Source organism: Gouania willdenowi, chromosome 4, assembly GCF_900634775.1.
Source record: "Gouania willdenowi chromosome 4, fGouWil2.1, whole genome shotgun sequence".
NCBI classification, from domain to species: domain Eukaryota; kingdom Metazoa; phylum Chordata; class Actinopteri; order Blenniiformes; family Gobiesocidae; genus Gouania; species Gouania willdenowi.
In genome coordinates this window covers 2,572,837-2,587,945 of record NC_041047.1, presented here as the reverse complement: position 1 = coordinate 2,587,945, position 15,109 = coordinate 2,572,837, and the positions used below count along the sequence as shown (strand labels likewise).

The 15,109-nt window shown below is 38.3% G+C and overlaps 3 protein-coding genes across 4 annotated transcripts in view; 1 reads left to right on the top strand and 2 right to left on the bottom strand.

Annotated features, from left to right (window-relative positions):
* LOC114461518 (zinc finger protein 2-like) overlaps window positions 1–3,270 on the bottom strand; it is a 35,386-nt gene extending 32,116 nt beyond the window's left edge. The window contains exon 1 of the mRNA XM_028443659.1: window positions 3,020–3,270. The gene's annotated coding sequence lies outside the window, so the exon portion shown is untranslated. The remainder of the gene's footprint in view (window positions 1–3,019) is intronic.
* Window positions 981–3,143, bottom strand: LOC114461526 (zinc finger protein 501-like). The gene is made up of 2 exons (XM_028443673.1): window positions 3,009–3,143; window positions 981–2,557 (listed from the first exon to the last, which is right to left on the bottom strand). The coding sequence occupies exon 2, from the start codon at window positions 2,535–2,537 to the stop codon at window positions 1,014–1,016; it is 1,524 nt and encodes a 507-aa protein (XP_028299474.1). The 5' UTR covers window positions 2,538–2,557; window positions 3,009–3,143; the 3' UTR covers window positions 981–1,013.
* Window positions 3,271–4,869: 1,599 nt separating the features above from the next.
* aspm (assembly factor for spindle microtubules) overlaps window positions 4,870–15,109 on the top strand; it is a 30,848-nt gene continuing 20,608 nt past the window's right edge. For both annotated transcript variants that reach the window (XM_028443650.1, XM_028443649.1), the window contains exons 1-8: window positions 4,870–5,259; window positions 6,473–6,616; window positions 6,912–8,046; window positions 11,376–11,471; window positions 12,976–13,053; window positions 13,149–13,295; window positions 14,662–14,901; window positions 14,976–15,043. In XM_028443650.1, the coding sequence (XP_028299451.1) occupies window positions 4,987–5,259; window positions 6,473–6,616; window positions 6,912–8,046; window positions 11,376–11,471; window positions 12,976–13,053; window positions 13,149–13,295; window positions 14,662–14,901; window positions 14,976–15,043 (2,181 nt within the window). In that variant the 5' untranslated portion in view covers window positions 4,870–4,986. The remainder of the gene's footprint in view (window positions 5,260–6,472; window positions 6,617–6,911; window positions 8,047–11,375; window positions 11,472–12,975; window positions 13,054–13,148; window positions 13,296–14,661; window positions 14,902–14,975; window positions 15,044–15,109) is intronic.

Here is a 15,109-nt window from a genome sequence, read left to right as displayed (position 1 = left end):
AGTTCTTTCAACAATTTTGGATTGAAAATGACTGCCTATATATTTTTTTTTTTGTCATCAGCTTGTGTAATTTTTCCCTCGTCATTTTGTGTGTTTTTTCTTCCAGTCTTGTGTGTTTTTAATCTTGTTCAGTGTGTTTTTAGGGTCAATATATTTTTCACCATAAAATATTCGTTCATCTCATTTAATATGTTTGTTGTTAGTTTGTAAATCTTTGTGAATATTTGCATCATTTTTTTTTCTTCTATCATTTTGTTTGTTTTTATTGTAAATTGTTTTGTATTTTTGGCATCTTGTGTTCATTGCGTATGTTTTTGTTGTTGTTTTATGTGTTTTTTTAAAATCTTTTCTGTTTTTGGCAGCAATTAATATATTTTTCTCTCATGTTGTGTGTTTGTACATTTTTCTGTTATTTTTTCTTATCATTTGTTTTTTTTCTTCTGATTTTGTGTGTTTTTCTTGTACATTTTTCAGTATTCTTATGTAATTTACAATACTTGTGGAGTTTTATTGAATGTATGTATTTGGAAGAGCTGAGATATCTACAACTGTATTAGATGGTAATTTACATAGTGATTTATGTTTTCTCTGTCATTTTTACTTCCTGAAAGGGCCGTATTTGGTCCCTGGGCCTTGAGTTTGACACACGTGCTGTACAGTTTTTCAAAGTGGAAGATGAGACATACAGTATATAGGCAGTGTAAACCCTCCTGGATAAGGCAAGTTCTATAGTTTATTTACCCAAACTGTTTCAATACCAAACACTATGTATGCAATAAAACAAAAAATAACACAAAACAATGATTTTCTATAGCAAATACTTATTGATATATATATATATATATATATTTGCCATATTATGACATCCAAAGTGTTTCTCGTGTGGATTGTCACTTACTTATCCTGCTTAGACTTTTAATTTTGTAGCAAACATCACATCCATGAGGTTTCTCTTGTGTGTCAAATATTGTCTGTCCAAAAAGGTCAGATTTTATTTATTTTAAACATGTACATCAAACATCACAGGCAACAAGTTTGTCTCCTGCGTGGACTCTGTTGTGGCGCTTCAGTTCAGTCCTGTCTCTAAAACATTTACTACAAACATCACATTTGAAGGGTCTCTCTCCTGTGTGGATTCTCGTGTGTAACAGCATGGGAGCCTTCTGGGTAAAACATTTACTACAAACATCACACACAAAGGGTTTCTCCCCTGTGTGGATTCTCTTGTGAATAATCAAGTTATCCTTTCGATTAAAACCTTTACTACAAACATCACATTTGTAGGGTTTCTCTCCTGTGTGGACTATATTGTGATCCTTCAGCTTAGACTTCTTTCTAAAACATTTACTACAAACATCACATTTGAAAGATGTCTCTACTATGTGGACTCTCTTGTGAATAGTCAGCTTAGCTTTTTGATTAAAACCTTTACTACAAACATTACATTTGAAGGGTTTGTCGCCGGTGTGGACTATATTGTGGATCTTCAACTCAGACTGTATTCTATAACATTGACTACAAACATCACATTTGAAAGGTTTCTCTCCTGTGTGGAGTCTGATGTGTTGGTTCAGGTAACATCTGTTTTGGAAACATTTACTACAAACATCACATTTGAAGGGTTTCTCTCCTGTGTGAACCCGTATGTGTCTCTTCAGGGCAGACTTGTGTCTAAAACATTTACTACAAACATCACATTGGAACGGTTTCTCTCCTGTGTGTGTTTTAATATGTGACTGTAGGGCAGACCTTTCTCTAAAACCTTTACTACAAATATCACATTTGAAGGGTGTTTCTCCTGTGTGAATTCTATTGTGGACTATCAGGTTAGCCTTTTTATTAAAACATTTACTACAAACATCACATTTGAAGGGTGTTTCTCCTGTGTGGATTCTATTGTGGACTATCAGGTTAGCCTTTTTATTAAAACATTTACTACAAACATCACATTTGAAAGGTTTCTCTCTTGTTTGTCCTGCCCTGTGTGTCACTTTCTTCCCACCCACACATGCAGTTGAAATCTTGACTGATTCAGACGTCATCTTTTGCTGAACTTTTTTGTCTATCTTTCTGTTTTTCCTGGTGGAGTCAAAGCCATTTATTTCAACTTCACACTCTGACAGAGGATTCTGCCAACTATCATCATCATACGTGTTACTATCTTCAGTGTGAGACGAGTCTGTCTCCGTTCCATCAGGACCTTGTAGAACTAAACTGCTATGATCTGGGTTCCTGGCTGCTTCTGGTCCTTTGCTGTTAATTCCCACACTTTGTCTTTTCATGAATTCATCTAAAGTGCAGTTTGAAGGTTCCTCCTTAATGTTGATTTGTGTTTGTTGTCTCCAGTGTAGCTGGGAGGCCTGAGGCTTCTCCTCTTCATCTTCACATTTAACAGGACAAGCAGCACTGTTTGTCTCCTGATGTCTACAAAGCTGGTTTCCCTCCTGACCTTCACTGAGCGTCTCTGGTTCCTCCTTTATGTGGAGATGCTCTGGGAGCAGCTGCTCAGACAACAAAAGTTCTTCTGTTTGGTCCATATTAGGATCAGATTGGTAACCTAAAGGTTAAAAAAAAATAAATACAGAAAACAAAATTATGAGAAAATTTGCACAAGTCCCCATACACAAACAGCACATTAAATATAATTCAGGTAATGCTGCATGCAGCGCCTTGAAGTTTAAGTAAACCCCTTAAACACTGAAAACTGACATTTTAAAAACAACTATATTTGGGTTTGAAGTCGTGTTTTTCATTGATCCCCTCTTAACATTTTAGTCATAGTATGTTTATGTTAATAACATCAACAACAGAACAAACTGCAGCAGAGCTTCAGTCAGCGTCACATGTAAACATTAAAGGCACAAGTTTATCTCTACTGTTTATGACTGCGAGGGAGATCATCTAATCAATTTATTGTTGATTTAAAACTCTTTTCAATATGTTCCAAGTGTTAAACTTTTAATCATGTAAAACACACTGTACTGACTAATGTATGAAACTGTCTTTACACTAGTCTTGCCTTTCCTTTTCTTTCCAGTATGGTCTCGGTGGTGCTAGCTCCTCTGCTAGCTCGGTTAGCACTCTGCTCCAGCCTCTCTCTGTGTCTCTGAAACTCCGTCTTCTGACACCGTGTTGTGCTCTCTAACTTTACACTGGAGCTTTAGGTTCTATTATAGTGTGGTCTGACTACGACTGTAGCTGAATATCAACTATATTCACTGTTAAACTCACACATAAACACACACACACACACACCGGAAATGACATTGATTTTGATGACGCGCTGTGAAAACCTACTATTTTTTATTTTTATTTTTCACTTCCTAGTTTTTATTTTACATTTTTTCTTCTCTTTATTCATTTTTTGTTTTGCGTTTAATTTGAACTTGTGCTCCCCCCTTGTCACCAATACCCGGTAAGCTCTCAGTCAGGCCTTCAGGTGGGGCCTTAAGGGTGTAAGTGTGCCGTGTGTAAACTCTTTGAGAGGAATATTTGAATTGCAGTGTGTAATTGTTGTGAAACCATATCCTCCCCAATCCTGTTACCATAATTGAGAGGTGAACTGGGAGTCTGGTATGGTGAGGCTTATTAATCTTTATGAACTGGTTTTAATAATAAAGGTTCTATCTCCCTACCTATTTGACTGCTTCTTTTGTATTGCTAAATCCTTAAGCGGGTGTAACATACATTTTGAATCAGGGTAAAAAGGCACAATAACACATTCTGGCACTTGCTGGAAAAGTGAACATAAACAATGAAAAAAGAAAAGAAAATATATATTTGCTAAATACAGACAGAACTGAAAAAGGCACATACAAGGCAGTGACAACTTAAAGAAATAAATAAAAAAAACAAAACACTATCGACGTATAAAAAAAAACAAACATACAACTAAAGGATTCAATGATTTCATTTTGTCATTATGTATGAACATGTACATAATGACACACTGGACAAAAACGTAAATAATAATTATAGTAATACAAATTTAAAACCACTTTCTTTTCAACAGGCTTATAGTTCTCAGAAACTAGAATATAAATCTTGTGATCTACGAGCTATGTTTTGTCACCCCCTCCAGGGAGCGTGCCCCACACTTTGAGAAGCACTGAATTAACATTACATTGTTACAAGAAACAAAACAAACAAAAAAATTTGTGTGTGTCTTTTTTTTCAGGAAAAAAAAAAAATTCAAAACGAGCGTCAATAACTATTATAGCAATTTTGTTTTTGAAATGTCTATTCTTTTTTTAATTTATTTTTTTACCTTGACAACTATAATAAAAATTACTTATAGTTGAAAAAATAAATACATATTAATTTCATGATTACAAAAAAAACAGAATAAATTTCATGATACTCGTTTTTTTTTTTTTTCAATTCATGGTTACTACAATATTGTTTATGATTAATTTAATATTTATCTCGTCGTTTTGATTTATTAGGAATTTTTGTATCATAATTACTTGTTTTTCTTTTTTTTATGCTTTTATCAATAAATGTTTACATATTCTGAAACTTAAAACCAGCACATTTTTCAGAAAAATAAAATAATAAATACAAAATACTCAATGAATTTACGTAGGGTAAAGAAGAAAAAAACATTTTTCTTTTCATTTTTTGTTATTTACCTATATATATTATTTGTTTGTTTTAAACAGTTTGGGAAATATTTCTATTAGTTTATTTTTCTATGAAACGGCTCTGTTTTTTTTTTTTTTTTAGAAACTCAATGGTTGGGAGGGGCTTGTGTTTGTTTAAAACCTCATACTGTTCTCTGATTGGTCGATGCGTTTGCGTTGCCAGAGATTTGCCATTTCTTTCTCAGCTGTGATTGGCTAGAAATCCACAAAGCCATATTTGAAATAGTGCCGTTAGTCAGTGTGTTAGCCTACGTGAATGTTAGCAGTTGTTTGTGTTTGTCCGAGAGCTTTAACTTTCACACACGGTGAACAAGGGATGTAGAAAGGGTTTTTAAGACTCGAAATGATCGACACGGTGAACTCAAACCCAGGCTTTTTGGACTTCAGTCCTGGGAGAGGAGACGAGCAGGACAAGGAGAACGACGTCCCCGTCCTGAGTCTGATCCAGTTCACGAAGCCGCCCTTCGTCTCCTTCGGTTCGGTGAAGTTAGGAACCTCCAAGTCGGCTTTACTCCGTGTGGAGAACCCCACGGACGATGTGGAGGTGGAGGTCACCATCGAGAAGATTCCCTCCATCAAAGGCTTCTCTGTGGACCGAACTAGCTTCACTATACAGGTAAGTTCACCTGTTCACCACAGTAACAGTGAAATCACAACATACACCTCCAACAACTCTTTTACTTTCTTTTATATCTATGTCTTAACCTGTTATATAAGACTTGGATGAGTTAACTTGTCAAACTTTATATTAAATTTACAGATTATTCTATATAATCAACAAAAATACACAAAACTCACGAGACAGTTAAAAAATACACACATTTACTAAATGACATGAATTAATACAAAATGACACAAAAATAGCATATATATATATATATATATATATATATATATATATATATATATATATATATATATATATATATATTCAAAAGCAATAACAGAAATGCGTAAATATATATTAAAAATTGCATAGGATAACTAAAGATTTCCAAGATAACATGAGTTCATACAAAAATAGATAACATAAAATCTTTTAAAAAAAATAAAATAAATAATACTCAAAAATATGTAAAAACAACAACAGGAATACACAAAATAAACCAAAGATTGTACGGGACAACAAAAAATACACGTAAATAACTGGAAAATTTACAAGATAACTTAAATGCATACAAAAATATATAAAAACAACAACAGAAATACACAAAATAAATCTAATATTACACACTTTAAACAAACAACGGTATTAGAGAACTTTACAAAATGGCTCTAAAAACAGACCAAATTATTCCGAAAACACAATACGACTGAAAAAGTTTAAAAAATAAATAAAATAAATACTGAAATTAACGAATATTTTGTGCCTGATTATGACTACCTGTTTCTTTGATGTGTGAATAATAATAAAGTACATTCATCATACCCATTAAAAATAAGGAAAAATAAAGTTCCTGTCTTTAAGGCTGTCAACTTTTTCACATCCGATACAATACTGACAATGCTGCCTTGACAATTGGCCAATATACTTATGTCGATTTGATATATCTTCAAGAATTACAGACTTTTATTACTTATTTTTGCAATGTGGGATATTAGAAAAGTATTGATCAAGCAATATTACTCAAACCGAGAACAATAGCAACAGTAGCTATGAGAAAAACTTACCCATTTATTAGTAACCAATGGGTTTTAACCTTAACAGAAGAATATTCTACAATTGAAGAAAATAAATTAGAAGAGCTTGAAAAATAACCTGAAATCAAATAAAAACAATGGCCCACATTTGGGTCTTCTAACTCCTGAATCTGATCACCCGTCTGCAGCCGGAGAGTTCCCACACGCTAACGGTGACGTGGACGCCAACAGAGGAAGGAGCAGTCAGAGAGCTCGTCATCTTTAACGCCAACGGGGTTGTCAAGCATCAGGCCGTTCTGTTGGGCCGAGCCAATGCTCCAAAAAGAAAAAAGGTGAGTGGCCACGTTTACGTGAGAGCTTTAATTCAGAATAAACAATAAATACTAATTTAAACTGACCATGTAAACACTTCCAAATGAAAATGGCAATTTTAATGAAACTTTAATCTGAATTAAAGGCTGGTTTATTCTGATCTTCATTGTGAATCAATCTTATAAACTTTTAATTCCGCATAATCCACGATCTGGAATACTTTAATTTGGAATAATTAATTCTGAATTAAAAAAACATCATGTAACCGTGGCCAGCGAATGTGTTTAATATATTTCTGTATTTTCTGTGTCTCAGAGGAGCCTGTGGGACTCAATCAAAAGCAGGAGAGGAGGTGACAAAGCGGTAACACCGGGGAGAAAAAAAGCAGAGTCCCATCTGAAGATGGGGGCAAACAGAACCTTCCAAGTGTCCCGAAATTCCCAGTACCAACGGAACCGGAACCGCAGCCCACTGGCCTCACTGAATGAAGACCAAGTGGTCAGGAGGAGCTCTGACACTAAACACAGCACCTCAGATGACCATTGGATTAAAGCTGAGGAGCCTCAGGCTGTAAATGTCCAGCAGAAGATGCTGACTCATGGGAACGCTCCTAATGTTCTCCTGGATCCAGCAGGAACTCTATCAGACTCACACAAAGCTCTGAACAAGACGCTGTCGCCCATCAGGACACCTGACACGTTCGGGAAGCTGATGCCTTGTATTCCCCCCGCTACTGATGAACTTCTGTCTCTGACTGACGCTCTGATCATGATCGGCTCTGATCTCAGTCCCATCAACACCAGACCTGAGAGTCCCAGTGACAGCTGTGAACTCTCAGAGTCTCTGGAGTCTCAGAGGGAGACGTTCAGCCCTAGAGCTGAAGCTCGCGTCCTGCCCCAGAGCCCAGAAGACGCCACAAGTCAAACCAACCAGCCCAGGCTCACCTTCTTCATCAGTAAAAAGGTCGTCAATGAGACAGTAAAGTGTGTGAACTCTGCCACGGTGACCAAAGGCAGAGCTCCACCGACGGTGCACCTTTCAGGAGGGAGAACAGTGAAAAACTCTCGTCGGCGGCTGATGGAGAAAACCCTGGAGCTGTTGGACCCTGGACCCAACACGCCCTGCCTTCCTGTCATGCATCCCCAACGTGACCTTTCACCCTCCATCTCTGCTCCATTCGTCCTCCACCACCCTCCTTCTCCTTCCTCACTCGTCCTCCCTGTTCCTCCTCTGGACACGTCCTCTCCTCTCCACTGTAAGATCTCACCAACACTCGCCCCCGTCCACCAAAACGACCTCTCCAGCTATCAGTGCGGAAAGAAACGGAAGAGTGAGGAGTTTCTGAAAGCTGAAGAAAAGGAGGAGAAAGAGGCTAAAAAAAGGACACGTGTGATGGTGAAAGCTGAGCGTGAAGAGAGGAAGTGTTCATCACAGCGATCACAGAAATCAGGTAAACTGCTCTTAAACATACAATTGTAACACAAAAAACAACTTAATCGATAGTAGGGATGCGCCGAAATGAAAATTCTTGGCCGAAACACCAAAATAAATTGTTATGCAAATTATTCGTCCTATTGCAGTTATGGGTATAAATTAGGGGTGCACCAATTCCAATTTTGTCTGATCCCATTTAAAAAAAAAAAAAATATGACAGCATACGCCTTGAATGTTCTGATCTTATTTTATTGTAAAACATTGAACAATACCCATGAAAAAGTACAAACTTGATGTTTCAACTGCACATGATGTTATGTCAAATATAAATGAAAGTTTAGAGCATTGCTGTACAAAATATTAAATTATAGGCTTTTTCACGATCAGAATTTTTGGGCCAATCACTGATCAATGAATTAAAAAAAAAAAACCCATCTCTGATTATATGAATTCAGGTTGTTTTTTTAGGTATTCCTTCGGTACTACCTGATACAGATTCACGGAAAATCAAACGGTACCATTTTTTGGGACCTAAATGCAGCTTTGTGACTGCGAGGGAGTGGAAGAGTTGAAGAATTTCCATGCAGGACCTGAACATAACATTTGTTGTCAGTGTGTGGGTGCATGGCCCTTTAATTGTCCCACAAAGGTTTTGTACTAATGTTCCAGTGGTTGCACAACAAATCTAACTGTATAATAAGAGACACAACCATAAAAATAAATGAATAATTGTGAATAAAAGCAAACATATAGAAATTAAAAGGATTCTGCGTTGTCTTAAAGTGCAATAAGTCAGGTCTTTGGTAAATGTAAGAAAATACTTTTCAATTCTGCTAATGTGCGTCTTGTTTACATGTGTTCTGAGTGTTGATTGGCTGGAAGGCTGGGGAATGGGCGGGCATAAGCAGGGAAAGAGTCACAGTTAACACGTTCCATTCCCACAGGAAAGTGTGAGTGAATGACGGTGTTAGACGGTTCTTTGTGTGTTTGATTGTTTATCTTTAGCATTGACTATTAGCTACTGGTTATGACCTCCATTAAAGCCTGTAAAACTGTGATAACAGCTTCAATCACGTCCTCACAATACTTTTTGGATAGAGCTGCGGTGCATGCCCCCCCTCCTCCCCAGCAGCGCGAGGCACAGCGCTACGAATCTACAGGCAGCAAGACGTATTAAAAGGTTCGATTCAAGGGTTTTATTGCTCGATATCGGGCTTTACAAAGGAGAATCGATTCAAATCAATTGATTGATTTTTTTTTTTTAAATAAAAACCCAGCCTTAGTTGCTTATAGGCCAAGTATATTTACTTCATTTATCAACACAGAATATATGCAGGTACAATAGGGATGTCTCGATACAACTTTTTCACTTCTGATACGATACCAATATTGGACCCTTGAGTATTGGCCTATATTTATCCGATGCGATATCAGCACAAATTATACATACTTTTATGACTTATTTTGTAGTGTAGGATGTTAGAAAAGGCTTGATCATGTGATGTTACTCAAACAGAGAACAATAGTCAATGATTCAACTTCACTTCAATTATTTTTTGCTGTCAGTATATGGTAGGACAAAAACTTATCGGAGCGCTTATATTGAGATTTTAGATGCAGTCCAATAAAATCCGATATTGGTTTTCTGGTTGATATTGGACTGATCAATATTGGATCGGGACACCCCTAATGTACAATACAGGAAACGGCTGCCGTGGCTGCTAGATGAAAGGATCGATAACTTCACTATAGCTTATCTTAGTGCTTGTGATTGAGTTGGACAAACTCTCTTACAGAACTGAGTATTTAGAATTTAAATAAACAATATTTGTGTTTTTTAAAAGTTTAAGTTCAGATGAGAAATGGCTGCTGCAGGTAAGAGACTTTACCGATGTTGCAAATGATCATTTGAACATTTTTTTTAAGTCTGGTTTTAATATATTGAACATTTTGTTCCTTGAAAAAAAAACATTTCAGTATTTTATGGAGATGATACTGTTTTCAACAGTTTGAAAGTCTTTCAGAGCCTGAGGTGTGTGTACATAGAATAAGAATACATAAAATAAGTGTTTGACTTCAATTTTCACAGAAGAAATGTGATATCGCAGGATAATAATAATAATAATAAATTTGATTCTCATAATAATAATAAAGCATTGGATTGTATATACCACTTTATCATAAACACTCAAAGCACTTTACAATTAAGGCATTATTCTTTCACTCCATACTTAGTGGTGGTAAGCTACTATTGGAGCCACAGCTGCTCTGGGGCAGATTAATGGAAGTGAGGCTGCCATAGTGCGCCATCGGTCCCTCTCACATTCACTCACACACTACATTCATACTAGGCAATGTGGATGAAGTGCCTTGCCCAAGGACACAATGACAGATACCACTGGAGTGACTCTCCTCCACTCTGGCACCTGGAATTCTCAGTGGTCTCCATCCAACTACTAACCAGACCCAGACCTGCTTAGCATCACAGATCTAACGGGATCAGGCAATGACAGGCTGGTATAAGCACTCGTTAAAGATACCCATGTTGAAAAGTGTAAAATGTTGTAGTGCTACCCAGTTGTATTATTTATTTAATAGTGGAGTGAAAGTTAAAAAAAAAAATACTACAAAATAATACTTAGACTCCAAATACCACCGCCTTTAAACGGACAGGAGTCTCTGGTATGAAAGTGAAAGTAAATGGGAGGGCATTGCTCCGCTTTTTTAACATGCTCAGGCTGAATAAACAAAACAAGCACACACACATAAGACACACGCATACGAACAGTAGATGCTGGCCCCGCTTTCAGAGCCAGTAGACTGGGGAAGAAGTCCGGCGCTCAGCCGCTTCGCTCCAACCAAAAAGCATTTCTGCTGTTCACTCATAGGTTTTCACCTTTGTGCATAAATGTGAGTGAAATGAAGCTGTGTCACGTTGAGCAAACAACTCTTCGGTGTAAATGAGATGATAAAACAATGCAATGTGAGAATCTCCAGAAAGTTTCATCACGACAATGACGTCATTGATCGGATCAGCAAATTAAGATGTTACAGCTGTTCACATTAATTGCAGAAAATGCAAAATATCGTCCTATCCGATATAGTCAATCAGATCGGTGTGAAGCCTATATCTATATCTATATCAGTTCCTTTAGTCTTTAATTTTTCACTTTTTAAAAACTAAATTTGCAAACAACCGGCAAGAAATGTCATTCTCTGACGAGTTAGTGATTCAATTATCAGGAGCTTTCCTGCTATTAATGTGAAAAAAAGAAAAAAAATTCTGAAAAGTAAAATAAAACACTGTGCACTCTTCTATAATACATGTCATTGTATGTTTCTCAGGCACACCACACTCAATATCATCATCGTCTTTAAAAGCCACAAAGTCCAGTGTGTCTGCACAGGCAAAGCAGACGACCCGCAGAGTCAAGACCCGAGGTAGGAGGCTCCGTGTGTGTGTGTTGTACAGTGTGAATTCTCTCTGAATCAGCTCTCACTGCTCCAGTAGATCTCAGTAGGTTTGTTAGACCCTCCTCTCCTAGTCCTTTGGTTGTGTCACTCCATCATCAGTTTGCTTAAGAATACAAAATTTGTATCCCACAAATGTGTAACGCATGATAAAATCAATTTAATTTTCTTTATTTTTTCAACATTCATTTAAAAAAAAAAAATCAGTTTCTTCAAATTTTTTCCAAAAATATTGTTTTTCAACTCCTGCGAGGAAACCAAAGAAATTTAAAGGCACACTGTGTAACTTCTGGCCACTAGGGGCGCTAGACCGGTAACTTCCACGTAGGCGCCCCTAGTGGCCACAAGCGCCGCAGCACTGTTGCAAAAATCAACAAACAAAAGTCAGTGGGGCCAGCCTCTCCTGTCTTTTGATTGGGCAACCGAAGGTCGGAGTGAACGGGCGACCCAGCGCACGGGCCGACCACTGGGTGCCTGGCGGCGGTGGCGGCTGCTCTCCAGCCCATATTCCAGCGCATAGACTGTAGCCCCACCCTGACTGACCCAGCCCTTAGAGCCAATCCTCATCTCAAAGTTGTCGATCTGACTTGCCGACCTCCCTTACTAAAGAATCCATGTTTAACTGAACCATCGCTGCGGTTAATTAACTATTAACCCAACATAAACTACCATATTGTTCTCTTTTGGCTGTAAATGGAGGCTAAACGCGTTTCAGCTGCCCACAACAATGGCGCCGGGTCAGGAAATGCCCATATGTTGTGACGTGAATGTATATCTGAGCCTGTGGTCACGTGACTGCCGTAAAGTGAAACGTTCTCCAGGTCACATGACTTGATCAAAGACTGTCTGTCTCCAAACTTACATAGTCAGTATTTCCAGAGGGAATCCCCGCTCAGAGCATTGATACTGTCACACACTGTATATTGGCCTGAGGAATCATTTAAAATAATTTTTATGGGTCAACTCTTTGGGTTAAAAAGTCCACGGTGTGTCTTTAAACAAAAATGTATGTCACAATAAAAGTGTAATTTCAAACCAAATGTAAGCTACAGTTCAAGGGTAGATATAAGTTGTATAGTGCCCTATAAAATCAATTTTATTTCTTTCCAATTTCTGTGTTTTCCAAATACATTTTTTTAATTTCCAGTTTTTTTCAGAAATATTTTTCTCTTTTTTTTCTTCAGAAAATATTAGTTTTTAACTTCTGGGAGGAAACAAAGTCAATAAATTAATTAATTAAAAAGAGAAAGAAAACATAAATGTATGTTGTAAAAAAATAATTATTTAAAATAATGTATAAGCTACAATATAAATGTAGATATAAGTTGTAGTGACGTGGATTATTGTGACTGCTCCTTTTTAATGATCTATAATTTGTCTGTGAGCCAGTGCTGTGAGGTGAATAATACGACTGTTGATTGTTTTACTGCTCGCTGTAACAAACTCCAGAGTTGATGGTGATGTTATTTCACAGCGTCAGCGCCTGTGAAGACATCGAGGGTAGTGGCAGTCGCTCAGTCGAAGTTGACCTTCATCCGGCCCATGCAGACAGGTAATTCCACGCAAAGCAGTGTGATGTGTGTGTGTGTAAAAATACAAAAAAAAAAAAGGCTTTTGACTTTAAACGACCTCTGGCGCGTCCTTCAGCCCTGCCCAGACACCCGATGCCATTCGCTGCCAAAAACATGTTTTACGACGAGCGCTGGATCGAGAAGCAGGAGCGTGGCTTCACCTGGTGGATCAACTACGTCCTCACGCCAGAGGACTTCAAGGTCGACCCTGAGATCACGAAAGGTACCGCAGGGGAGGCACCGATAGGCCCAAGTTATTAGTGTTAGGCTGGCACACATCTGCAGCTTGCTGAGAGAGAGTTAAAGCTACTCATTAACTTTCTTCTGTTGATTTTTGTTTTTAATTGTTTTATTTTACCATTGAAAGAGGCCATTATGTCCCCAAATAATTTCACTAATCAATTGATCTTTATTTGTATCGTACCGACACGTGTTATTGCAAGACACTTCACAGAAAGCAGGTAAAAGACCTTACTGTCAGTTAAGGTCTTTCTGATAGACACACACTTTCCAGGGCAAAACATGCCCCGAATGCTGCATTGAAAGTGAATAAGGTGTTAATAGTCACAGCTCAGAAGGGTTTGGAGAATTGGAAATGAAAAGTCAACGGAAGGCCTTACAGTTTTGATTATGTCTATTATTCATGTCATCATAGTCGGCATATAAAAATTTGCTACAAACATTTTCTCAAATGGGATGAAATCTGTCAGTATAAACAGACCAACTTGTAGCTAGTCAACTAAATGAACTGTGCAGAGCATAATATTTATAGTGCAGCAGCTTAGTAAAAAAATAGTTTACTTTGTTATAAAAGCATGACATTTGGCACAGATGCCCTCTAAGAGACACTATTTTGGAAAAAGCCATTGGCCACTCAAAAATTCAATACGGCGGCCATTTTTCAAGATAGCCGTCAATGCTATTCAGTAGTTATTATATAACCAAAAAATGCTCAGTCCGGGCCCAGTGAGGTGTCAATGAGGGTCTGGTCTGCCCAAGTCCGAATATGTGCATCCCTCCCGGGTGGAGTCAGAAAGAGCCGAAACACTCAATCGTCTCAAAAAACTTGGGAAAAATCCATAAAAAAGGCCGAATTGTGCCTGCAGGAGACTGCAGAAGTTTGGTGTTTTGCTGCACCAGGGGTAGAGTTTAGATCGGGCCCAAAAAATCCAGCCCGACTCGACCTGAGCTCGTGGGCATAAAGCCCCACCTGAGCCATTAACTTAAATTGTAAGCCCGAAGCAAACCCGACGTATATTATTATATTTATTGAACGTATTGCAGCCAGTACATTGGTAGTGCTGTTCCTCACACAGCGAGGGGGGAGATAGGGGGGCACGCACACACTCACTCACTGCATCCTAAAAGGTATTCTAATGACGTGACTCGAGTCGTTATCACAGTTTACAGGCTTTAATGGAGGTCGTAGTAACAGATGGACAGAATATTTAGGTTTCATTCATTCGTGCATATTCTCACTAAATCTGGCTTTTGTGCGAAGATAATTTCCAACATGTTTTTAAGGATTTTGTGCATAAACAAGGATTGTGTTTCAGTGTGATTGCAGCTGTGGTTATTTGTGTCTGTAGTAAACGCAGTGTCCCTGGCCATGGGCGGCAGCGACAAGCTCAGCGTCCTCAAAGCCCCCACCAAGGAGGAAATGTCCTACAGCACGTACACAGCGCGTCGGAAGCTCAACCACCTCCGCCGCTCAGCCTGCCAGCTCTTCACCTCTGAGGCCGTGGTCAAAGCCATCCAGAGGCTGGAGCTGGAGGTGGAGGCTCGACGGCTGCTGGTGCGCAAAGACCGCCATCTTTGGAAGGACATTGGTAGGACACGCCCCCGTTACACGTACATGAAAGCAGGGTTAATTCATCTAAAGCTGAATGTCATCACATTTCAGGTGAACGCAGGAAAGTCCTAGACTGGCTCCTGTCCTACAACCCGCTGTGGTTGCGGATCGGCCTGGAGGTAGGGCGTCACGCCTGCGTTTCTCTCTTCTCCTTGGTGGTTCTCTCCTTAAACCCCCTCCTCTCC